A 26,424-nucleotide genomic window follows, 5' to 3' on the forward strand; every position below is an offset into this window, starting at 1 on the left:
AATCTGCCGCTTCCGGTTGTCAGTTCCAGCTGTCCGTTGCAGTGGCCGGTATATTGGGTCCAGATTGATGTGCTTATTGATTGAATCTGTGGATGAGTGCCATGCCTCTAGGAATTCCCTGGCTGTTCTCGGTTTGGTTTGTCCTATAATAGTAGTGTTGTCCCAGTCAAATTCATGTTGCTGGTCATCTGCGTGTGTGGCTACTAAGGATAGCTGGTCGTGTCATTTCGTGGCTAGTTGGTGATCATAGATGCAGATCGTTAGCTGTCTTCCTGTTTGTCCTATGTAGTGTTTTGTGCAGTCCTTGCATGGGATTTTGTACACTACATTGGTTTTGCTCATGCTGGCTGTCGGGTCCTTTGTTCTGGTAAGTTGTTGTCTGAGAGTGGCTGTTGGTTTGTGTGTTGTTATGAGTTCTAGTGGTCACAGTAGTCTGGCTGTTAGTTCGGAAATGCTTTTGATGTGTGGCTAGTCCTTTGGGTTGTGGCATGTCCTCGTTCCGTTGTCTTTCCCTTAGGCATCTGTTGATGAAATTGCGCGGGTATCCGTTTTTGGACACACATCAAACATTTCCGAACTGACAGCCAGACTACTGCGACCACTAGGACTCATAATAGCACACAAACCAACAGCCACTCTCAGACAACAACTCACCAGAACAAAGGACCCGACAGCCAGCGTGAGCAAAACCAATGTAGTGTGCAAAATCCCATGCAAGGACTGCACAACACACTACATAGGACAAACGGGAAGACAACTAACGATTCGCATCCATGAACACCAACTAGCCACGAAACGACACGACCAGCTATCCTTAGTAGCCACACACGCAGATGACGAGCAACATGAATTCGACTGGGACAACACTACTATTATAGGACAAGCCAAACAGAGAACAGCCAGGGAATTCCTAGAGGCATGGCACTCATCCACAGATTCAATCAATAAGCACATCGATCTGGACCCAATATACCGGCCACTGCAATGGACAGCTGGAACTGACAACCGGAAGCAGCAGATTCAAACCACTACAAATGCTGGAGGAAAGATCACAGAAGCGCTTCACAGGAGGCTCCCAAGCACTGAGGATGTCACCAAGACAGGGGACGAAACGTCTGCAACACAAATTCTCAGCTCGGCCAACAGAACCACAACAACGAGCACCCGAGCTACAAATCTTCTCTCAAACTTTGAACAGGCCTATATTCCGGCCCCAAAAAGTACCCATCAATCACCAATGCTTCCTGTTCTTCAGCCTGTTTTGTATCCACATTGCTACTGTCTCTTTTATTTCATGACCTATAACACTTCCTAAGTCTGCTGTATGTCACTGTATGGAGCGTCTTTTAGAAATCCATGTACACATCAACAGCATTGCCCCAATCAACTCTCAACTTTTCAAAATACTCCACAACTTTCCCTTGATACATCCATGCTGATCCTTCCATATTAACCCACATTTTACCTGGAGACTATTATAATATCCCAAATAATTACTTTGAAAATTTCCTAAAGTTAAACTGACTAGTCAAGATTGCTTGGGTCAGCTTTACAACCATTTTCCAAAAAAGGACATAATTAGATTCCCTAGAGTGGAAACAGGCCCTTCGGCCCAGCAAATCCACACTGACCCTCCGAAGAGTAACCCGCCCAGACTCATTTCCCTACATTTCCTCCTGACTAATGCACCTAACATTATGGGCAATTTAGCATGGCCAATTCACCTGACCTGCACATCCTTTGAAATATGGGAGGAAACCCAAGCAGACATGGGGAGAATGTGCAAACTCCAGACAGACAGTCACCCAAGGCGGGAATTGAACCCAGATTCCTGGCACTGAGGTAGCAGTGCAAACCACTGAGCCATCATGATACCCTTAACATCTACCATTCTCAAATTCTCTGGCAAAAAATCTTTGCAGTGTTTCATCTGGTGACCGCTTCCGCTCTCTTTCACTTTTAGGTTTGCTGGCTGTCTTTGGGTTCTTCTCTTTAACACTCTCTTAAGCTGGACACCATCACTTGCCATAATTACAATCCTTGGCTCTTACTTATTTTTGTTGAGCCTCTATCTTTTCTATCACATACGCATTTTTAATTGCCCCACCTTGTTCTTGAATTAATATCAACATTTTCCATTTTCACTTACTACAGTTTACATGTTGTCCAATGCTTTAGCTGCAAAGACAAAGGTTTATCCTCAGTTTAGAGAAGACCATCCAGTCTGAACAACATTCTCAATTGCAAATGTAGCTCCAGAATTCCAACAATCCAATCTCCTCCCTTCGTGCACTGACAATTTTAATCTTGTTCTCTCAACACATGATACTTGAGAGCACTCCAGAGATTACTATCCTAGAGATACTTCTTTCTAAACTAGAACTTAAGTTGCCTAGAACCCGTCCTTTCGCAAACACTCAAATTTGCTCCAGTCACCGTCATTACATTATCAAGCATTTCATGATATTTAGCACACATTTTTGGATTTCTGAGCAGGAAGCAAACATAGCATTAAACAATCTGATTCACACCACAAAATAAACTATCTAGAGCCCTTATTATAAAAACCCTACAACCATTTAGTACTACTGATTAATGCATTTACATATAGTGACCCTCCTCTAACATTCTTAATGTCAGCATCACTAAAATATATATAAAGCTGGTTCAGCTCCACAACTATTCTCTGTCTTCCCTCACCTTCCATTGTTCACCCAGTCTGCCAGTCCTCCTTACCATTTCCTCCACTGCTTGCAATTGGTGATGTGATCTCCCTTTGGAGTATGTTCTCCAAAATGTTTTCTCCCTCACAAATTTCACAGAGCATGTTCAGTTTGTTCTTCAGCAGGGCAATGCTCTGCTCAAGAAGCACAAGCATCCTATATTTTACACATACTTATTACACAAGTCCAGCTGTAAATACATCATGCATGCATGCTACATCAATTGCTCTAGTCTCTAATCCATTCCTTAAGTTTTTTTAAACCAATACATTGTTTTTAAACAAGTCATGGTTTTTGCTCATGCTAATTTATCACGTTGAGTAAATACATTTTGAAACTATTTTTGTGTTGTGCTCCTGAAACTTTTAGAAAATAAAATTGGAGTAGGAATCATCAAATTAAATGAACACTTAACTGTTGATGGCTCTCATGACTCCTTGATGATGGAATAAAACTTACCATTCTTTTAAAACTTCATATGAAACAATATGTAAATTTCTAAAATATGATTCAATTGAGTCTCACTGTACTTAGCGAATCCAAATTGCAGGGAAAATCCCATCATTTATTGACTCAGAAATGCCTTGTAAAAGCAGAGTCGCCTTACTTGATAGCAATCTAATTGGTAGTGACTCCATATGCAAATTTCTGCTTATATTTAGTTTATGAGTTCCACTACAAATATACCTTATTTCATTATTAGAACTATTTTAGTATTTTTCCTACCTATTTAACCTCAGACTGAAGAAACTTTACATTTCCAAATATTTCTTCAGTTAACGATACACTATAATAGTTAGATTTTTCTTGTATCATGAATTAACTGGGAAGAGAATCCCAACAATCAGGACCCTTTGTTCCGTGTCATCACAAAATGTGCGAAATCCCAAGTAAACTACAAAAAATGATTAGTTTGCCTGACGAACGATTATTTAGGACAAAAACTATTCAACACTAAGTTTTGTAATTACCAGATAATTATTTATTGTAATCACACTTTAACAAATGGCAGAGGAAAGAAAAGATTGTCAACATACTACAATGTGATTTAAACTACCCTCTATAAAACCTTAAACACATGGACATACATCGAATCACAATCAAGACAGATAAAAGCCAATATGGTTAGCACTGCTGCCTCACAGTGCCAGGGACCCAGGCTTGATTCCAGCTCTGGTGACTGTCTGCGTGGAATTTGCACATTCTACCTGTGTCTGTGTGGGATTCCTCCGGGTGCTCTGGTTTCCTCCCACAATCCAAAGATGTGCAGGTCAGGTGAATTGGTCATGCTAAATTGCCCATAGTGTTAGGTGCATTAGATAGAGGGAAATGGGTCTGGGTGGGTTACTCTTCGGAGGGTTGGCGTGGACTTGTTGGGCCGAAGGGCCTGTTTCCACACTATAGGGAATCTAATCTAATCGGATTCATACAAATATTGTATGGAAAGTATAGACAGGGAGAAGCAAGATTATGAAGATCAAAAGTCCACATCTCAGGGTTGAATTAAATTGACTATGTCAGTACCTTCTGACTTTATCAGTTGTGACACAGCATTGTATGTAAGCGCCACTCTTCATTTCAACAGTTGATCCAGTGGCCTTAGATTTTTCCTTATATTACAATTCTTTGTAAAATTCTTCACTGTTCTGCCTTTTCATTCACACCAAGAGAAGGGAGAGAGACAATTTTGTTTTCAGTCTGCTGATTCTGGTGGTCTGTAGCTGATCTGCATTTAAATCTGCAAAAAACTACAGCTTAACCAAACTGGGGCTGACATCAGGCCATCTTTCCTTACATCAGACTCCTGGTGCCAATCTGTCCTGTAGTGACAACTGCACTGTTTTGAAAAACAATTTTGTCTTGCAGAGTTCAAAATGAGCATTGTTTGATTTTTCAACTTGCAAAACTCTTCTGGTATTTCAGACATACAGTGGTCTGACTTGCATTCTAAATGATTATTCCAAAATGAAAAAATGTGTGGGACCTTACATCCCTCTACTCTTAGAGACATGAACCACCATTTTGAATGTGCTTCATCAGGTAAATTTAAAAATTGAAAGAAAAATGAAATCGTATTCATTTGTCCTCCCTCATTCCTTGTGCAGCATATTAACAAGTTTTTTTTTGTCATTTCCTCCCAAACTTCTAAATGATTGCAGCACAATCACATTTTCAATAATTTGTAAGCTATTACATCACCTTATCTAGCTTTGTGAATAATTATTAAGTTAATCAGATTTATTATAAAACAACAATAATTTTAACAGTATTTTTTTAAATAGTAAGAAAGCTGCTCTCTGTATATTACCTGCTCTGTTGGCAGCTGACATCACGCATGCACAGAACCACACACAGACTTCGGAGCAGACATTCAAGCATGCGCAGAAAGGTACAGAGATTTTGATGCGAATATCAGCAAATGTGCAGAATGAGCTAATCCCTGCTGGAATTGCTCTACTGCGAACAGAGGTAAGTGTTCTCTAAAATACCATTCCCTCGTCTTCAGCGACATTAATGCCAAACCGCGCTGCCAGAATGCACGTTATCTAAGAATCACCTATACTGACTTCAGATTGTGACATACTTCCCTCTCAAAGATTGCTTTGCCACCTGCTGTCTTCCATAATTGCGTTGTTTTAAAGCTTGTATTCCCTATCTCTTTCTTTCCTCCTTTCCTTTTTCTCTGCTTTTTCATGAAATGCTCATTCTCTCTCCTCTCTGAAACTCAGGTATCTTTCATCGCAATTCTTTTCAATTCCAATATTCTTCCCTTCTCCATGTCAAGCACTAATTACAATTATATCCTTGCTACTTGAAGTGACTCCTATATTTTCATCAATCCTAGATGCTTGGTTAATACTTCAAGTGAAGTATCGACCAAGTACCATCCAAGAAGGAAAGATGATTCTGGATAGGAGTGAGAGTAACAGGGTAGTTGTTATGGGTACCTTTAACTTTCCAAATATTGACTGGAAATACCTTAAGGGGCGAAGCCACATTGGATTTGGGTAATGAACCCGGGCAGGTGTTAAGATTTGGAGGTAGGTGAGCACTTTGGTGATAGTGACCAAAATTTGGTTATGTTTACTTTAGTGATGGCAAGGGATAGGCATATACTGCAGGGCAAGAGTTATAACTGAGGGAAAGGTAATTATGAAGCAATTCTGCAAGATTTAGGATGAAGATGGAAACTGCACAATTGAAATGTGGACCTTATTCAAGGAACAGCTACAGCGTGTCCTTGATGAGCATGTACCGGTCAGGCAGGGAGGAAGTGATCGAATGAGGGTGCTGTGGTTCACTAAGCAAGAGAATCTCTTGGCAAGAGGAAGAAGGCTGCTTAGGTTAGGATGAGATGTGAAGGCTTCAGAGTTACAAGCTAGCCAGGAAAGACCTAAAGACAGACTAAGAAGAGCCAGGAGGGGACAAAAGAAGTCGTTGGCAAACAGAATCAAGGAAAATGCTAAAGCTTTCTATAGGCATATCAGGAATAAAAGAATGACCAGAGTAAGATTAGGGCCAATCAAAGACAGTAGTGGGAGGTTGTACGTGAAGTCCAAGGAGATAAGGGAAGCACAAATGAATATTTTTCATTGGTATTCACACTGGAAAAAGAAAATGTTGTCATGGAGAATACGGAGATACAGGCTACTAGATTAGACGGGACTGAGGTTCACATGGAGAAGGTTTTAGCAATTCTGGAAAGTGTGAAAATAGATGAGTTCCCTGGGCCTGATGGGATTTACCCTAGGATTCTCTGAGAAGCCAGGGAGGAGAATGCAGAGCCTTTGACTTTGATTTTTATGTCGTCATTGAATACAGGAATAGTGCCAGAAGACTGAAGGATAGCAAATGTTGTACCCTTGTTCAAGTAGTAGAGGTGAGACAACCATGGTAATTACAGACCAGCGAGCTTTACTTTGGTTATGGGTAAAGTGTTGGAAAAGGTCATAACTGGTAGGATTTATAATCATCTAGAAAGGAATAAGCTGATTAGGGATAGTCAACACGATTTTGTGAAGGTTAGATCATGCCTCACAAACCTTATTCAAGCTCTTTGAGGAAGTGACCAAACAGGTGGATGAGGGTAAAACAGTTGATGTGGTGTACGTGGTTTTCAGTCAGCCATTTGATTAGGTTCCCCATGGCACGCTATTGCACAAAATACAGAGGCATGGGATTGAGAGTGATTTAGAGGTTTGGATCAGAAATTGGCTAGGTCAAAGAAAAGGGTGTTAGTTAATAGGAAATGGAGTTCCTGAAGTTCAGGTACTAGAGGTGTACCGCAAGGATGTGTCTTGGGTCGACTGCTGTTTGCCATTTTTATACACTACCTGGATGAGGGCGTAGAAGGATGGGTTGGCAAATTTGTGAATGACACGAGGATCGGTGGAGTTGTGGACAGTGCCAAAGATTGTTGCAGGTAATAATGTGGGGGGGGGGGGGCGGGCGCGCGCGGGGAGATGAGAGGTAAGGGACACGGGTGTGGGGGAAGAGGGATTGGGGGGAGATGTGGGGAGGGGTGGGAGAGAGAGAGAGAGAGAGAGAGAGAGAGAGACAGAGAGCCGGTGCACCTAGAGGGGACAAGGGGGGTGAGACACAGTGAAAGACAGTAAGAGAGAGAGATGGGGAGGAGAAAGAAATGGGGAAAAGAGAGAGAAAGATGGGTGGGGGTGGGAAGAGTGAGAGGGATAGAGAGAGAGCGAGAGAGAGAGAGAGAAAGAGAGAGAAAAGGGGTGAGAGAGAGGAGTGAGAGGGAGAGAGGAAGGCGAGCAACAGAGTGAGGATGGGGGCAACAGAGTGAGGGTGGAGAGAATGGATATGTGGGAAGAAGATGGACAGGTAGGACAGTGTAGAATTGGAGGGTTCGATCTTGGAAGAGGCAGTGAGGGAGGAGGGGAGATGAAGAAACTGGTGAAATCGATGTTGATGCCATATGGTTGACCTGTCCATCTTCCTTTGCACCTATCCACTCGATCCCCCCTCCCAACCTATCACTCCTCTCCCCGGAACCCCCCATCTGCATCCACCTATCGCCTTCCCATACTATATTTGGTTGAGATTTCAACAAGGCCATCTGGCCCATGTGCTTAGCTTGATTTGATGCTGTAGGAAAGCGTTGAAAAAGATATGAATATCAATAAGTAATTAAGAATTAAAACTGAAGTTACAATGGAATGGTCAAACTCTGTTTGGAGAGTGGTTCTCCTGAGAACAGAAAAGATGCATAACTACCCTTTCCATCTTTTTAGTGTTAGCTCTCCTGGATCAGGTAAAGTCTGCAATGTCACTGTATCTGCAAAAGTGTCGAATTATTTGCTTCATTTCATTGGCCAAACATTCAGCATCGTCATTGAATGACATCATTCATCTGGTACCATTTTATGCCCAATAGCCTGCAGTTTTTTGTCATATTCACTCAAAATTGGTTTCACACTTCCATACTGAATATTTGAACCAATAAGATTGGAAGTCAAGTATACAGATTTGATCTCAAACCTCAGGGATGAACTAAAGTGTGCCAAAGCAGTGATGTCTTTTGCCCAGTATTCTAGAGGCCGAGAAAAATGTACCAGATATGACAATTATGAAATATAAACACAGTTTTTTAAAAAAACTGGAACCAAAATTACAGCGCCAGTAATGGTGATCTTAAAAGACCACTGGATTGTCAAAAATGAAAATCATTTGCTTGAGCATTGTACTTTGGTAAAGAAGACTCTTCACTATTATCCAGTCTGGTTTCTGTGTTCCTCCAGGAGCGTAGCAACATAGTTTCTCACTTCTAACCACCATGCAATGGTCTAGTCTTGTATTCAAGAAAATGCTTACTCCAGTGAGCAGAACTGTCCATGTCCATAAGCAGGCAAACAGGCATATTTCCAAGGTCCAGGACCTCATGCTTAGACAGGGTCTCAGATTTGAGGCAGATGTTGTAAAAGCACAATGGGGAAAAACTGCTATTTACTATCATTGACATAATATTCCGAGTGGCTGGAAACTGAAAAACTCTATGGCAATTGTTTTCCAAAACTTACATCCAGCAATTCTTTACAGAGCACAAATACATTGTATAACACTATAATTTCACCATTTGTTTAAAAAGAATTGTTCTGCAAACGATTTGATCTCGCCTGTTTAATGCAGTAAAAAAATTCAGAATAACTTGTTTACTAGGAATTTGCACATGGGGGCAGTTCGCTATATTATAGTCCCTTCTCACATTATGCCATATGCCTAGAGCTCACTAGAATCAAAAATAGTTATCCAATGATAGGTTTAAATTTCTTCTTGGATTTTATAGTAAACAATAAACCAGCGCACTTTTAAAAATTGGAATTCAACTTGCTGAGTGCTGTTAGTATTCTTAAACCGCAGCTGTTTTGCTTCCATAATTAATAACATTAGCCTCAATGCTGACTTATAATTTAGTGTTATCTCCTGATCAATATTTCCTAAGGTGAGCAGACTCTACACATGTTGGTTGGCATGCTGACTTCTGCTTGCAGAACTAACTGCCATGTATGGAGCTCAAAAGTCTATGCAGCAGAAGCAGAAATTAGAGAATCTTGCTCTTGGTTAACCTAGATATTTGGCTTCCAAAGTGAGATTAGAAGAGTTATAAATAATATATTTTATTTTGCATTTTGAAGTAGTAGCATTTAAGTTTTAGTCTGTATGAATCAGAGGTTTAATTTCTGCAGCCATGAAATTTTTTAAAATCAGAACGAGAAGGATAATTCCTGGAATTCAAGTGTTTGTAGTGGAAAGGTTTTCTGAATGAATAAAGTAAACATTGAATAGCATTAGGCTGTTTTACGTTAGATGGATCAGAAATCAACTTTTCTTGTTTTGGGGAAAACATCCATAGCTTGGAAAGCCTCTTGCTTGGAGTTCACAAAACATCTGATTGAAAGTGGATGTGTAAAAGTTCCTCTTCAGAGAAAGGACTTAGTTCAGAAATTTAGTAAATAGGTTACTTCTGTGGTAGGGTTATAGGTTGAAAGTTCAGCACCAGAAGTGTTTGATAGGACCCTAAAGGGATTATTCAAAGTTGAGAAAGGCCAAGCTCAGCAATGTGAATACTCAAGAAGGTGACAAATCCGTAAGTCTGGGAATTGAAAGGAACAATTAAGTCTAACCCTATAGACATGGCAGACAAAGTTAGTTAGAGTCAGAGGCCTACAGAATAAAAAAAAGGCCTTTCAGCCAATCAAATTTGTGGCAGTCAAAACTAGCACACAACTATTCTAATTTCATTTCCCTACACATAGCCCATAGCCTTGTATATTCTGTATTTCAACAGCAAGTCTAATTACTTCTTAAACATGGAGGGTTTCCACATTTACCACCCTTTCAGGTAGCAAGTTCCAGATTTCAACTACTCTTTGGATGAAAAAGGTTCACCTCATATCTCCTGTAAACCTCCTGTCCCTTGTGTTACGTGCATTCCCTCTGCCTATTGATAGTTTTGTCATAGCTACCTATCTATGCAGCCTGATAATTCTATACATCTCAATCATGTCTTCCTTCAGTCTCCTCTGCTCCGAGGAAAACAATCCCAAACTATCGAATGTCTCTTCAAAACTAAAACTCCCCAGCCCAGGCACTATCCTGGCAAATCTCCCCTATAATCTCTACAATGCTATCACATACCTCCTATATTGTGGCTTGGAGACTACACACACAACTCTATCTGTGACCTGACCAGCAACTTATACACATCCAACATAACTTCCCTGCTCTTTGTGGGCGGCACGGTGGCACAGTGGTTAGCACTGCTGCCTCACAGCGCCAGAGACCCGGGTTCAATTCCTGCCTCAGGCGACTGACTGTGTGGAGTTTGCACATTCTCCCCATGTCTGCGTGGGTTTCCTCTGGGTGCTCCAGTTTCCTCCCACAGTCCAAAGATGTGCGGGTCAGGTGAATTGGCCATGCTAAATTGCCCATAGTGTTAGGAGTAAGGGGTAAATGTAGGGGTATGAGTGGGTTGTGCTTCGGCGGGTCGGTGTGGACTTGTTGGTCCAAAGGGCCTGTTTCTACACTGTAAGTAATCTAATCTAATCTAAACTCTGTTTATAGTGTATTTTTACTGTGGGTTTCAAAATCTTTCAAATGGTATGACATGCAAATTCTATTTTGTTTTATTTTGGATAACAAACTTTTGTTTCATTTTTGAATGCAGATCTACGGCATTGCGTGCTTGTGTTTCAGTGAAAGATCACCTCATTAAGTGTAAAAATATAGTCTATCCATCTAGATTTCAGATTGGAATCTGGCCGGTCCAGTACTAGCATCAGCTGCGATCAAAACAGTAATACACTCAGTAGATTTTGTGTATGAGCTTTTGTGATGCAAGAGTATATTAAGAAGTTCAGATGTAGAAGCCAGTGTATCCTATCCAATTTGTCATCCAGCATAATTATCCAAATTCCAAAACTTGAGCACTGATTCATAAATCCACCCTTCTAAACGTTTATATACTAGCAAACTGTTAAAGGAGATATCAACTAATACATTGATACATAATCCATAGAACCCACACTTCTTAACATTTTAGACAATTACATTCCAGCCTGCACCATTCAACTCCATTTTCAAAGCATACCTTAGTTCCTGAAGCTTTTATCTTGTCCACATAATCCCAAACCATCTGGGGAGGAATCCTACCTCCGACTTGTATGGTATCTGGTAAATCCTTTCGGAAAGGAAGATGTTATAGTGTATTATTAAACAACGTATGAAGGATATAGTAACGTTCAAATTTATTTATTCTCTACACCCCTGTAGTCCCCTTTTGCTCCTACAACAGTTCTCTCTTCCAGAAATTACAATATTCGCCAGTCACTAGAACAGAGCTTCCTAAACTGTGAGCTACAAGCTTTGATGGGGTCATTGGCCAAAAGCTTGGAGTCATGAGCTGTGGGACAGCTCTGGTTTCCTTGGAGCTCCTACTAAGTGCTGAAAAGCTGTGTTGATCCTTTAACTTTTCACAGCTTTTTTAATAGTATGTGTGGGCTAGTAGGCCAATTAGAGTCATAGAGATATACAGCACGGAAACAGACCCTTTGATCCAACACGTCCATGCCGACCAGGTATCCTAACCCAATCTAGCCCCACCTACCAGCACCCGGCCTATATCCCTCCAAACCCCTCCCATTCATATAGCGATCCAAATGCCCTTTAAATGTTGCAACTGTACCAACCTTCACCACTTCCCCTGGCAGACCACTCCACACACGCACAACCCCCTGCGTGAAAAAGCCACCGCCCCAAGGTCTCTTTTATATCCTTCTCCTCTCACCCCAAACCCATGCCCTCCAGCTCCGACCCCCCCAACCCAGGGAAAAGACTTTGTCTATTTATCCTATCCATGCCCCTCATAATTCTTGAGGTCTGATTATTGTCTTGAAAAATCTCCACGAAAAGGAGATGCTTTTTGCTTAAAATACGTATGAAACAGTATCGCTGCCAACATCACAGGTTTTGCCTCCTTCCTCCATAATCCTTAGTGTCACTGGTCCCTCAACACCTCCCCTACTCCTCCCACTGATTCCACAACTGTAATAGATTCATCCCACCACAGCAATTTTCAAATGCCAAAATGGGTCCACATCTTCAATAAGTTCCATAAATTGGAGATGAAAAGGATCGGTTTTAGCTATAATGACCCTCAACCCCTCCAAACAGTCTTCATCATTGGAACTCTCACATGGCCTAACAGTGAGGCACATATGGACAAATGCCACCTCTCACCTGCACTTCAGCAATTGGTTATCACCTTCTAAACAGCAAAAACTGATGAAAAATGCAATGACTATAGCTTTGCTGTTACAAGTTGTATCTACTATTCATCATTCTGAAAGTAAAATTTAACTTGAGTTTTCATTTTATAATTACGAAACTGAAAGCCATTTCAATAAATGTTAGACAAAACAAAACAATAAAGTTGGACAAAGCAACACAATGATTTGCGAACAATGAATATGCACATACTTTGAAATATTGCAAAACAACATGTTAACTGTACTACTAAAATTAAAATGACACAAGATGAGAACAGTACCTCTGTTAAGTGTTCAGCTGAGCCAGAGACAGGATAAGCTTTGGTAACAAACTTTGCTACGCTGGGCATGTTGATAAATCCTTTCCAGAGAGAATCTAATCGAGCTAGAAACCTTGATTCATCTTCTGTGATATCATATGCATCTGACCTGAATATAAAACAAAATAAAAACCCAAAAATTAACTCTCTAAAGCTAATCTTATTTCTACATTAAACCAAATATCAAGTTATAGTTTCTCATGTGGCATGCTCTTCTGAACAACAATTATGCATATATTGAGAATAGTAGAGTGTAATCTCAAATAGATGTTTCTACCTTGTCACAGAGGAAGTTGCTAGCTGTGGTGATTCAGGTCTCTCTTCCATTGTTGCATCAAAGGAGAGAATGCTGGAAGCAGAGGAAAGAGCATCGGCCAAAAAAGCCATTTCAGCATCAACATCTGACTGACGTCGCATGACACTTGTTGCCACTTTGGCTTTTGGCAGAGGCAGTTCCTCGGTGGGTGGAGCCATTCGACCTGAAAATAAAATCGTATTATAACGAATCCCAATGCAAGTCATACTGTTTTTAAAACTAATCGATAAACAATTTGGATGAGAACACAGGAGGCATGATTCGTAAGTTTGTAGATGACACCAAAATTGGTGGTATAATGGACATTGAAGAAGTTTATCTAAGATTACAAAGAGATCTTGATCAATTGAGTCAATGAAGGCTGAGGAATGGCAGATGGAGTTTAATTTGGATAAATGTGAGGTATAACATTTGGGCAAAACAAACAAGGGCAGGACTTAGCACTTATTGGCAGGGTTCCGGTAGTGTTGTAGAATAGAGACACTTAGGGGCTCAGATACATCATTCCTTGAAATTTGCATCACAGGATGGTTAAGATGGCATTTAGCACACATGGCTGCATTGCTCAAACCTTTAAGTACAGGAGTTGGGACATCGTGTTGAGATTGTACAGGATGTTGGTGATGTCTCTTCCGGAGTACTGTGTGAATTTCTGGTCGCCCTAGTGTAGGAAGGACATTATTAAATTGGAGAAGGTTTAGAAAAGTTTTACCAAGATGCTGCCAGGAAGAGAGGGTTTGAGTTATAAAAATAGGCTAGATAGGCTGAGACTTTTCTCACTGCAGCATATGAGGTTGAAAGGTGACCTTCTCGAGGTTTATAAAATCATGAGGCCAATAGATAAAGTGAATAGCAGGGGTCTTTTCCCCAGGGTGGGAGAGTTCAAAACTGGGGGGCTTATTTTTAAGGTGAAAGGAGAAAGTTTCAAGAAGGGGGCGACTTTTTTTTAAACACAGTGGAATGAACTGCCAGAGGAAGCAATAGATGTAGGTACAGTTACAACATTTAAAAAGACAATTAGACAAGTAAATGAATTGGAAAGGTTTAGAGGGATATGGGCCAAATGCAGGCAAGTGGGACGAGTTTGTTTTGAGAACATAGTCAGCATGGGCTATTTGGACCGAAAGGTCTGTTTCAATGCTGCATGACTCTAAATCAAGGAACGTGCAAGGTCAGGCACACTGACAGCTTAAACTTAAAGTTGTTAATTTTGCCAGGAGCTTAAGTGCCTTAAAAGCTAAACAATTTTGTAATACAGTTTCCAATGTTTAAGACTATAAGAAAGTGGAGCAGGAATATGCCATATGGCCCACTGAGGCTGTTTCACCATTTATCAGGATCACAGCTAATCCAAAATTCCTCATGTTAACTCTCATCATAACCCATGATTCCCCTGCTGATCAAAATTTATCTCAGCTTTAAAGACTCAGATCCCTCCCTCCACTCCCACCGCACACTCCCAGGCTCTCTGTTGCAAGGAGCTCTAAAGATTCTCAATCCTCAAAAGAAATTCCTCCTCTGTTCAGTCTTAAATTGGTACCCATTATTCTGAAACTACGCCCTCTTGGCTGAGACCCTCCCATGAGGAGAAATATCCTCTCAGCATGTATCATGTCCAGATCTTTAAGAATCCCATATATTTCGATCAGAGCTTTATTCATTCTTCTAAACTCGAGTACAGTCCAAACCTGGTTAGCATTTGCTCATAAGATAACCTCTCCAACCAGGGATCATTCCAATGAACCTCCTCTAAATTGCCTCAAACTTTCTTGAAACTTTCTCCTCTCACCTTAATGCCCTTAAATAAGGGAATTGAAACTGCTGAGTACTCCAGATGTGGTCTCAACAATAGCTTATACAGTTGCAGTAAGACTTCCCTAATCATACTGAAACTTCCTTGAATAAAGAGGCAACATTCCATTAACCTTCCTAATTACCTGATACATTCGTGCGCTAGCTTTCTGTGCTTCATGCACAAATGACCCCACTCCCTTTGTGTTGCAGCTTTCTGCAGTTTTTCTTCACTTAAATAATGCTGTTCTTTTGTTCTCCTCTCCAAAATTAACTTCATATTTTTCCACATTATGTTCCATCTGCTTTTTGCCCATTTACTTAACCTGCAAATATCACTCTATATACAATCTTTCTTGCAGTTGCCCTTTCACCTATTTTTTGTGTCATCGGCCAATCTGGCTATAGTTCATTCACTTCTTTCCTCCAAGTCATTCATAAATATATAGTGTTACAATCAGTCACTGTCCCAGTACTGGTTGCCAACCTGAAAAGGACCCCATATCTCCAATCACTGCTTCCTACTCAATATCCAATTCTTTATCAATGGCACTACCTCTAATATATGACTTGACCTTTTGTGAAGTACCTTGTCAAATACCTTCTGGAAGTCTAAATACAACACATCTACTGATTCGTCTCTACTCACTCCGGTGGAGATTACCTAAAAAAAAAAATTCAGACTCCACTTTCCTTTCATTGAACTAAGTTGACTCTGCTGGATTACATTATGATTTTTCAAATGACCACCCCCTACCCCAACCCCATGCTGTCATCGTTCTATGATATAATTAATTTTAAAATAAATTTGCCATTATAATATCTTTTCCAGTCATTTATGTATGTTATAGGTATCTTCTAATCAACTTGCTGAACACCTCTGGAGCAGGTGGAATTGTAATCTGAGCCATCTAGCTCAAATGGAGGGACACAACTATTGCACTACAAGAACTCTTCTTTTCCACACATAACCCTAAATCAATTTGCATGTCCATTACCTGTACAAATTTTGCAATTTAAGTCAAAGAGATGTTTCTTGTGCTGACAAGTAGTGTCCTCTGTCATATCTGTTGATGTTTCTTCTTCAGTTTCTTCCCATTTCTCAACTACAGATTTTGGCTCTATAGGTTTTAGTTCAGCCCCCTAATAGAGATCACAATGAAAATTTCCACTTTATTTGAAAATATGGATCATGCATCAGTTCTTTATGCACTAGGTTATAGGTTCAATTAAAAAATGACTAGTTTATTTAAATATATTTGGTTAAAATCTAATTGAAAATATAATTTCCTTTAAATTGTTCAATAAATTCAAAACAGATGTGGAGGACAGATTCCAATGAAGACATTGTTCATAAATTGTCAATAACTGAGCACAAAGAAAAAAAAATAGCTTACAAAAGTGAAAAATCATGACCACTTGTGGAATGAAGGCAGGTTTTATGAAATGATGCCACGATACAAGATTCAAGTGTTTCACATGGTTTTCCATCCATTAATTTTAATGGATAGACAATAGGAAGGGTGACCTCCATGCTTAAATTTTAACCACAAAGCGTTAGTACAATCTGAATACTTTATCTAGGCTAACATGTTTCTTTATCTTCTTATATTACTGCTGTAAACGCTGGAATTAATCTATGTCATAAGATGCTTTAGCAACAGAAACCTTGGCTGTAACACAATGGCCAAATGCATAAATTAGTCAATACACATGAAACAGCCAAGGTATTTACTATATCTGATTTTACATAAAATATTGACAATCTTTCCAAAGTATTTTACTTGATCGTGTTTTTCATTTACCTCTGTAATTACTGTCTCAGATTCCTTTATTGGTGCTTCACTTTCAATTTCTATTTCTCCTTTGTGAGTTATTTTCGTAATTGGTCGTCTTTCAACTTCCCTTTGTTCCTTTTCTATCATTTCAATCGTCTGTGCGTAAAACAAGAATATTTCCGTTACACATGAAAATGAAAAGAAAAACTTATGAATACATAATCTGTCAACCTACATGCTGTCCAAATGATTTTTATTAACATTAAATGAGACTGCCCTACTGTGAAACAATTAGACAAGGATGACATTTTTAAAGTGCATCCAGGAAAATCTTTTGTGTCAGTGTCCTCACCCTAGGGAATGAAGCTGGTCAAGCCACTAAAGTTTCTGTGGGCAAGCATTTATGTTATAGTGGCTATACATTTCAAAGTCATTATAGAAAGGGATAAGGACGCTGCAGAAGTGCCAAAATTGGGGAAAAGTTGAATTTCAATATCATTAGACAGGATGTGGCAAACTGACTAGAAGCAACTACTTGCAGGTAAGTTTACATTTGGGAAGTGGGAGACTTTTAAAAGTCGCACAATTAGAATTCAGGGCCAGCATGTTCCTCTAAAATGAAGGACAAGGGCAGCAAGTTTAGGGAACCCTGGGTGTCAAGGGATATCCACAGTTTTTAAAAGAAAAAGAACGACGGTTATGTTAGGTGCAACACATTAAAAACAGGGAAGGCTCTTCAGAAGTATAGAATATGCAGGGGTTTTGTGACGATGTTATTACTTTAACAAGGTTATTTTGTCCTTGGGATTTCTTTTGGGAGGCTGTAAAGACAGAGGGGCCGAAATGTCTGGGAAGAGCCTAGTTTAACAATGGCAGTTGAGTGGTCCATTCAGGCTTTTTCTAATTTTTTGTTAGTTGTAACAGTGAGAAGCTGGTACAGTCCATAGAAGGGTCCCATGCTTCAGCAGATGATTCTTGACTGACCTCTTTCTCTGAAATTTCTCCTGCCTGTAAGAACCTGCGTTTTGAATTTTACCAAGGGGTGTGTTTGTTTTTTTTAAATTCATGCATGGGTTGAAGACGCCATTGGCTAGGCCAGCATTTATTGCCCATCACATTGCTTTGGGTCTGCAGTCATACGTAGGCCAGATGAGGTAAGGATTCTTCCCTAAAGATATTAGTGAACGAGGTGGGTTTTTCCGACAATCGACACTAGATTCATGGTCAGCGTTAGACTCCTAATTCCAGATTTTCGTCGAATTCAAATTCTACCATCTACCATGGCAGGATTCGAACCCGGGTTCCCAGAACATGACCTGAGTCTCTGGATTAACAGTCCAATGATAATACCACTAGGCCATCACCTCCCCACTGCATCACACCTGAAATATCCACCACACATCTGCCTTTAAAATAAGTAGTTAGGGTTGAGGCTATCTTCTTGAAATATTTTGAGGGGGTCTGGCTTAGTTCATAATAGGTTGCTTAAGAAGCAAATTAGGAGGGCACAGAGGGGCCACAAATTATCTTTGGCATACAGAATTTAGGAAAATTCCAAGGAATTTTCAAAGAAGATTAAAGTAAGAGAATTACTAGGGAAAGAATGGAACCTATTATATACTAAAGGGACAATCTGCGCATGAATCCATTTGACATGGGTGAGGTCTTAAATGATTATTTCTAAATGGCATTCACATGAGAAAGACATTGCAGCCAGGAATTTCAGTTGGGATGGTAAGGTTCTAGAACATGTTAACATTAATAAGGAGGCAATATGTTTTAGGAGGCAAAAAGGTACATAAATCCCCAGGGCCTGATGTGATGCATCCCAGGTTGCTATGGAGGGCATGGCATTGATTGAGCCTTGACAGAAATGCTTGGTAGTTTCCTGGCCACAGGTGAAGTGCCAGATGACTAGAGATAGCAAATATGCCTCCTTTTATAAGAGCAGCAGGGATCAGCCAGTTACTATAGATCAGTTAGTTTGATATCAGTAATAGGGAAATTAATGGAAAAAAATCTGAGGGACAGGATTAATCTGTACTTGGAAAGGCAGGGATTGATCACGGATAGTTAGCATTAATTTTATAAAAGAGAGATCCTGCCTGGCCAATTTAGCTGAGTGACTACATATATTGATAAAGGTAGCGCGGTTTATGTGATTTACATGGATTTTGACAAGGTCCTAAGTGGAAGACTGGTACAAAAGGTAGAGGCTCATTGAATACATGACAAGTTGGCAACTGGGATAAAGTATGATGGTGGACAATTGTCTTAGAGATCAGAAGCCTGTGATCAACGGTTTTCCACAGGGATCGATTCTGGAACCCTTGCTGGTTGTATATATGCATGTTAATGACTTGAATGTGAATGCAGAAGGTATAATTAGTAAGTTTACAAATGACACAAAATTAGTGGTGTTGTTTACAATCAGGAGGATGGTCTCACACTACAGTCAAATACTGATCAGCTGGTTAAGCAGAGCGATGGGATAGGGAATTTAGTAAGTGCGAGGTGATGTGTTTTGGAGGCACAACAAAGGAAGGATATATACAATGAATGTTAGGTCCCTAGGGAGTGCTGAGGAACAAAGGGACCCAAGTCCACAGATCGCTGAAGTATCAGCAAAGCTAGACAGGGTGGTGAAGGAGGCACAAAGGATTCTTGCCTTCATTAGCCATGGCACAGAATACAGGAGCAAAAATATGTTACTGGAAAAGCGCAGCAGATCAGGCAGCATCCAAGGAGCAGGAGAAACGACATTTCGGGCATGAGCCCTTCTTCAGGAATCCTGAAGAAGAGCTCATGCCCGAAATGTCGTTTCTCCTGCTCCTTGGATGCTGCCTGATCTGCTGCGCTTTTCCAGCAACACATTTTCAGCTCTGATCTCCAACATCTGTCGTCCTCATTTTCTCACAGAATATAGGAGCAAGGAAGTCTTGTTACAAGTGTATAAAACATTGCTTAGGCCATAGACGGAATATTGTGTGTAGTTCTAGATGCCACACAATCAGAAGAATGCAATTGCATTCAAAAGGAGATTCACCAGGATGTTGCCTGGGATAAAAAGTCTCAAATTTGAGGAGAGACTGGATAGGTTGGGATTTTTTTGATGCAGTAGAGGATGCTGAGGAGGGATCGGATGGAAAGATACAAAATTATATGAGGCATAGACAGGGTAAATCATAAGAATGTTTTCCCCATGGCAGAAGTGGGGAAGACCAGTGGACACAAGTTTATGGTAAGGATTAATTGGTTTAGTGTAGATCAGAGGAAGACTTTTTCATCCACAAGGTGGTAGAAATATGAAATATATATCCTGAGAGGATAGTGGAGGCATGTACTTCCACAAAATTTAAGCAGCACTTAGATGAGCACTTAAAATGTCAGGACATAATAAGCTATGGATGGAGTGCAGGGTTTAGTGTAGGTTGCGTTTGTTGGTCGGCATAGACATAGTAGGTCGAAGGACCTATTTCTCGGCTGTACACCTCTCTATGACTCCAGGAGATAACAGGTACAGAAATTAATGCAAATTATTTCTAGAAAGGGAACATGCATCAAAATAAACAACTACCAAAACAGATCTTACATGTCTATTCTCTCTTTGTCTCCATGCCGCTAATTCCTTGGATGCCAGTTCTTCTGGACTCATACGAATTAAATGATCAGGTACAATGTCACCCTTTAAGACTCGCTTGAATAAGACCTGAAATATTCAATAGTTTTCAGATAAAAGTTCTAGCCTATATTTAATATCAAATTACTTTTTTTGCACAGTAAAGAAGTGTACTTAAATCACATGAACGATTAAATGAAGAAATTGAATTATTGACCATTCAAAGTAAGAGGCATAATCTTCCAGTCCAGATTGTCAAAGACTGGACATCTGACAGAAAATATAATCGGGACCATATGACAGGCATGACATGAAGGGACTATATGGAAATTTCCCAGGAACATTGAATATCTCATTAACAATTCCCTTTCTCCTCAGGATCCTTTGTGAAACAGCTTTATAATAGTTACCTGAGCAGGAAATCTTAGACCAAAATCATTTCTAACCATACAAACAAATGCCCCATTTTAAGTACATTTCAACAACAGTTAGGGGTTAGAAGCAGTGCAGAAAGATAACAGAGATCTATCAAAGATTTAAAGAAATAGATCAGAGAAAGTAAAGCACATTATATAAAATAGGATAATACTTTACCAATTTAACTCCTGCCTGAAGGAGGTCACAGAGCAAGTGTCCAATGTTAAGAAAAACACAAAAAAAACTTTAGAGCTGTTTCTGTGTAAATTATGTAAGAAACTCAGGGCTGCTATTACTGGAAGAATTTCAAGCTACTGAAGGAGTCCAGAAGGTGGCTACAGGACGGATTCATAAAATTTAGTGTCCTTTACGAGGAAAGACTATCCAGTCTAGTATCTATACTCTGGAAAAGAAATGATTTGGAGATGCCGGTGTTGTACTGGGGTGTACAAAGTTAAAAATACAAGAAAATAAAAACCTGGTGTTGTGTGATTTTTAACTGGAAAAGAAAGGGTGCAAGGAACGTTGTTAAGACATTTTTTAAAATTGTTGAGTGCATTCCCATAGGAGAATGTGGATCCAAGAGTTTTCTAATATTGAGTTCTTTGGTATATTTTAAATATAAAAGATGTAACAGAGGACCTGTTCTATCACTAATGAGTGTTAAACACAACAGACAGCAAAATCAGTTGGTCTTAGCATACCTCTTCCTATTGCTTACAGAAACACAATTTGAATGGCTCTTAGGAGCTCACTGACATATTTTTACAGCCTCCAACAGAATTAAAGCAGATTAATGACTTTATTTTTGGGTGCTTTCATGTAAATTTATAAGGATTGGAGAGTTTGAGCTATAGGTAGAGGCTGAATAGGCTGGGGCTGCTTTCCCTGGAGCATTGGAGACTGACGGGTGACCTTGTAGAGGTTTATAAAATTTTGAGGGGCATGGATAGAGAAAATAGACAAGGTCTTTTCCCTGGGTTGAGGGAGTCCAGAACTAGAGGGCATAGGTTTAGGGCGAAAGGGGAAAGATTTAAAAGGGAGAATAAATTTTCCTAGATTGTGAAATTTTATTTTTCCTGAAATAACAGTTGTTTTAATTATGCACATATTGTATTTGTATGCTTTGAATTACATTTTTATTTTCTTGTATTTGACTATGCTTCAAGTTTTTTACTTTAGTAATTTTCCTAACCAACTTCAGAGAAATTATTACAATCCTTTGGAGCAGGTGGGACTTGAACCCAGGCTTCCTGGTCCAGGGCTAGGGACATGTGGCACATGAGGGCATCAGCATCACTACTTTAAATTATAATTTTTTAAAAAAAATTAACCTTTTATTTAAAAAATCAGCCACTACTGCTCTAAATTAGATTTTATTATTGTTGGTGCGTCTATCTAATTAGAAGTTATCCTGATGATTAATTATTTAATATTGATGAAAGGAACATGACCTAAACTTGATTGGCATTAGAGTCATAGAGATGTACAGCACGGAAACAGACCCTTTGGTCCAACTCGTCCAGGCCGACCAGATATCCTAATTCAATCTAGTCCCACCTGGCAGCATCTGGCCCATATCCCTCAATACCCTTCCTATTCATATATCTATCCAAGTGCCACCTAAATGTTGCAATTGTACTAGCCTCCACCACTTCCTCTGGCAGCTCATTGCATACACGTACCACCCTCTGTGTGAAAATGTCGCACCTTAGGTCTCTTTTATATCTTTCCCCTCTCACCCTCCAGTTCTGGACTCACCCACCCCCGGGAAAAGATTTTGTCTATTTATTCAATCCATGCCTCACATAATTTTGTAAACCTCGATAAAGTCACCCCTCAGCTTCCGACGCTCCAGGGAAAACACCCCCAGTCTATTCAACCTCTCCCCATAGCTCAAATCCTCCAACCCTAGCAACATCCTTGTTAATCTTTTCTGAACCCTTTCAAGTTTCACAACATCCTTCTGATAGGAAGGAGACCAGAATTACACGCAATGTTCCACCAGCGGCCTAACCAATGTCCTCCCAACTACAGTACTGAATACTCTGACCAATAAAGGAAAGCATACCAACCACCTTCTTCACTACCCTATCTACCTGCGACTCCACTTTCAAGGAGCTATGAACCTGCACTCCAAGGTCTCTTTGTTCAGCAACATTCCCTAGGACCTTACCATGAAGTGTAAAAGTCCTTCTAAGATTTGCTTTCCCAAAATGCAGCAGCTCACATTTATCAAAATTAAACTCCATCTGCCACTTCTCAGCCCATTGGCCCATCTGATCAAGATCCGTTGTAATCTGAGGTAACCCTCTTCGCTGTCCACTACACCTCCAATTTGGCTGTCATCTGCAAACTTACATAACTATATCTCTTATGCTCACATTGAAATTAAAACATTTATATAAATGATGAAAAGTAGCGGACCCAGCACCGATTCCTGTGGCACTCCACTGGTCACAGGCCTCCAGTCTGAACAACAACCCTCCACCACCACCCTCCGTCTTCTACCTTTGAGCCAGTTCTGTATCCTAATGGCTAGTTCTCCCTGTATTCCATGAGATCTAACCTTGCTAATCAGTCTCCCATGGGGAACCTTGTTGAATGCCTTATTGAAGTCCACATAGATCACATCTACCGCTCTGCCCTCATCAATCCTCTTTGTTACTTCTTAAAAAACTCAATCAAGTTTGTGAGACATGATTTTCCATGCATAAAGCCATGTTGATTATCCCTAATCAGTCCTTGCCTTTCCAAATGCATATAATCCTGACACTCAGGATTCCCTCCAACAACTTGCCCGTCACCAATGTCAGGCTCACCTGGCTTGCCCTTATCACCCTTCTTAAACAGTGGTACCACGTTAGCCAACCTCCAGTCTTCCGGCATCTCACCTGTGACGATCGATGATACAAATATCTCAGCAAGAGGCCCAGCATCACTTCCCTAGCTTCCCACAGAATTCTACGGTAGACCTGATTAGGTCTGGGGATTTATTCACTTTTATGCATTTCAAGACATCAACCTCTGTAATATGGACATTTTTCAAGATGTCACCATTTAGTTCCCTATATTCTATATCTTCCAGGCCCTTTTCCACAGTAAATACTGATGCAAAATACTCGTTTAGTATCTCCCTCATCTCCTGCAGCTTCACACAAAGGCTGCTTTGCTGATCTTTGAGGGGTGAAAATGTGTTGCTGGAAAAGCGCAGCAGGTCAGGCAGCATCCAAGGAACCGGAGATTCGACGTTTCGGGCATAAGCCCTTCTTCAGGAAGGGCTGAAGAAGGGCTTATGCCCGAAACGTCGAATCTCCTGTTCCTTGGATGCTGCCTGACCTGCTGCGCTTTTCCAGCGACACATTTTCAGCTCTGATCTCCAGCATCTGCAGACCTCACTTTCTCCTCGATGATCTTTGAGGGGCCCTATTCTCTCCCTAGTTACCCTTTTGTCCTTAATGTATTTGTGAAAACCCTTTGGATTCTCCTTAACTCTATTTGCCAAAGCTATCTCACGTCCTCTTTTTGCCCTCTTGATTTCCCTCTTTAGTATACTCCTACTGCCTTTATATTCTAAGGATTCATTTGATCTATCCTGTCTATATGTGACATATGCTTCCTTCTTTTTCTTAACCAAACTCTCAATTTCTTTAGTCATCCAGCATTCACTGTACCTAGCAGCCTTTTCTTTCACCTTAACTGGAATATATCGTCTCTGGACTCCCATTATCTCATTTCTGAAGGCTTCACATTTTCCAGCCACCCCTTTACCTGCAAACATCTGCCCCCAATCAGCTTTTGAAAGTTCTTACCTAATACCATCAAAATTGGCCTTTCTCCAATTTAGAAATTCTACTGTTAGATCTGGTATATCCTTTTCCATCACTATTTTAGAACTAATAGAATTATGGTCGCTGGCCCCAAAGTGCTCCCCCACTGACACCTCAGTCATTTGCCCTGCCTTATTTCCCAAGAGAAGGTCAAGCTTTGTACCTTCTTTAGTAGGTACACCTATATACTGAATCAGAAAAAAAATCTTGTACACACTTAACAAATTCTCTCCATCTAAACCCTTAACACTATGGCAGTCTCAGTCTACATTTGGCAAGTTAAAATCCCTGAGCATAACCACCCCATTATACTTATACCACCCTATTATACTGTTATACCTATAGATAACTGAGACCTTCTTACAAATTTGTTTCTCAATTTCCCTCTGCGTAGTAGGGGGTCTACAATACAATTCCAATAAGGTGATCATCCCTTTCTTATTTCTCAGTTTCACCCAAATAACTTCCCTGGATGTATTTTCGGGAATATCCTCCCTCAGTATAGTTGTAATGCTAAATCTTATCAAAAATGCTTCTCCTCTCTTGCCTGCCTTTTTGACCTTCCTGTAGCATTTGCATCCTGGAGAATTACATTTGCAGATACATTCTATTTCGCTCAAAAAATGCACACCCTGTAGGCAGTCAATATAGACAGTCAATCCATATAATATTTTGTAAATTCCACTTTGGAAATAGAACTAGTCTGAGTCAAGACTGGGATACAGACAGACTCTGACCTCACACTTTGAATGCATTGCCTGAGCTGATACGTCACTTTTAAAAAAAAATACACTAAGTTATTTTGAGAATGTGACTTAAAAGTAGTTCTTTCATGAACTACATATTAATGAACCAAAACCTGTAACCCATGAAAAAATGGAAGACTTAACAACAATCTAAGCTTGTTAAATATATCATTTTACTTGCATGACACTGTAATATTGTGCGATAAATTCTGTGTCTTATGGTCTTGCTTCACAACCACCTGAAAGAGCAGTGCCCAAAAGTTAGTGCTTCAAAATAAACCTGTTGGACTATAATTTGGTGTTGTGTGATTTCTACCTTTGTCCAACCCAGTCCAACACCGACTCCTCCACGTCATTGCTTCTCAAAGATTGCCGTGACACAGAGTGCTGTGCTAAACCAGCATGACAGCAAACAGTGTCGAATTCTAGGATCGCACCCACATCCAAGTATGCTTTTTAAGCGATAGCCAGAGGTATCAGTAAAAACGTCAAGTGCTAGCATTCTTCCACTCCAGAACTGCACAATGAGTTAACACCAATTGTCATTATGCCTCCCTCAAACCCACATTTTGAAAGCTAATAGAGGTCACTCTCTTTGATTTTAGAAATCATCCTGTGAAACCTAACCTTCCACATGTACCCAAAAATGCATTCTCTTTATGCTCAACCTCTGCAACCAACAATAAACAAGAATCTGTCGAGTAATTCTAAGCTGCATTTTGAAATCAGCAGACCAAAACTACCAGTAAGACAGCATTAGCTTATGTGCAATTTTTCATAATTTTCTGTAAAGAAAATCCCTTGAAATATTGGTAATTCTAAGTTAAAAACAAATTTAAAAAAAGACTTAACTATTCACTTCTGATAAGAAATAAAACTGATCAAAGTTCACACTATATACAAAATATGATCTTGGAGCTGGGATACTTCATGCACGTAAAAGTGTAGCTAAAAACTGGATATCAAGATATAGGGAAAGCATGTTCCATTACACTTAATACTTGCCAACTGAACTGTAATCAAAGAAATCTACAAGTACAAACCATGGTGAGGGAATGCTGGGGAGGGGGGTTGGTGGTGGTGATGTAAAGAAAGCAAA

At 40.1% G+C, this 26,424-nt stretch overlaps 1 protein-coding gene across 6 annotated transcripts in view; it reads right to left on the reverse strand.

The window, feature by feature from the left end:
* The window catches only part of phf3 (PHD finger protein 3), a 165,918-nt gene that overhangs the window by 17,130 nt on the left and 122,364 nt on the right, over positions 1–26,424 (reverse strand). For all 6 annotated transcript variants that reach the window (XM_060851968.1, XM_060851959.1, XM_060851986.1 and 3 more), the window contains 6 exons: positions 20,306–20,422; positions 16,741–16,869; positions 15,934–16,078; positions 13,106–13,307; positions 12,790–12,937; positions 11,332–11,421 (listed from right to left, as the gene is read on the reverse strand). In XM_060851968.1, coding sequence (XP_060707951.1) covers positions 11,332–11,421; positions 12,790–12,937; positions 13,106–13,307; positions 15,934–16,078; positions 16,741–16,869; positions 20,306–20,422 — 831 coding nt within the window. The remainder of the gene's footprint in view (positions 1–11,331; positions 11,422–12,789; positions 12,938–13,105; positions 13,308–15,933; positions 16,079–16,740; positions 16,870–20,305; positions 20,423–26,424) is intronic.

Source organism: Hemiscyllium ocellatum, chromosome 3 (assembly GCF_020745735.1).
Source record: "Hemiscyllium ocellatum isolate sHemOce1 chromosome 3, sHemOce1.pat.X.cur, whole genome shotgun sequence".
Lineage (NCBI taxonomy): Eukaryota > Metazoa > Chordata > Chondrichthyes > Orectolobiformes > Hemiscylliidae > Hemiscyllium > Hemiscyllium ocellatum.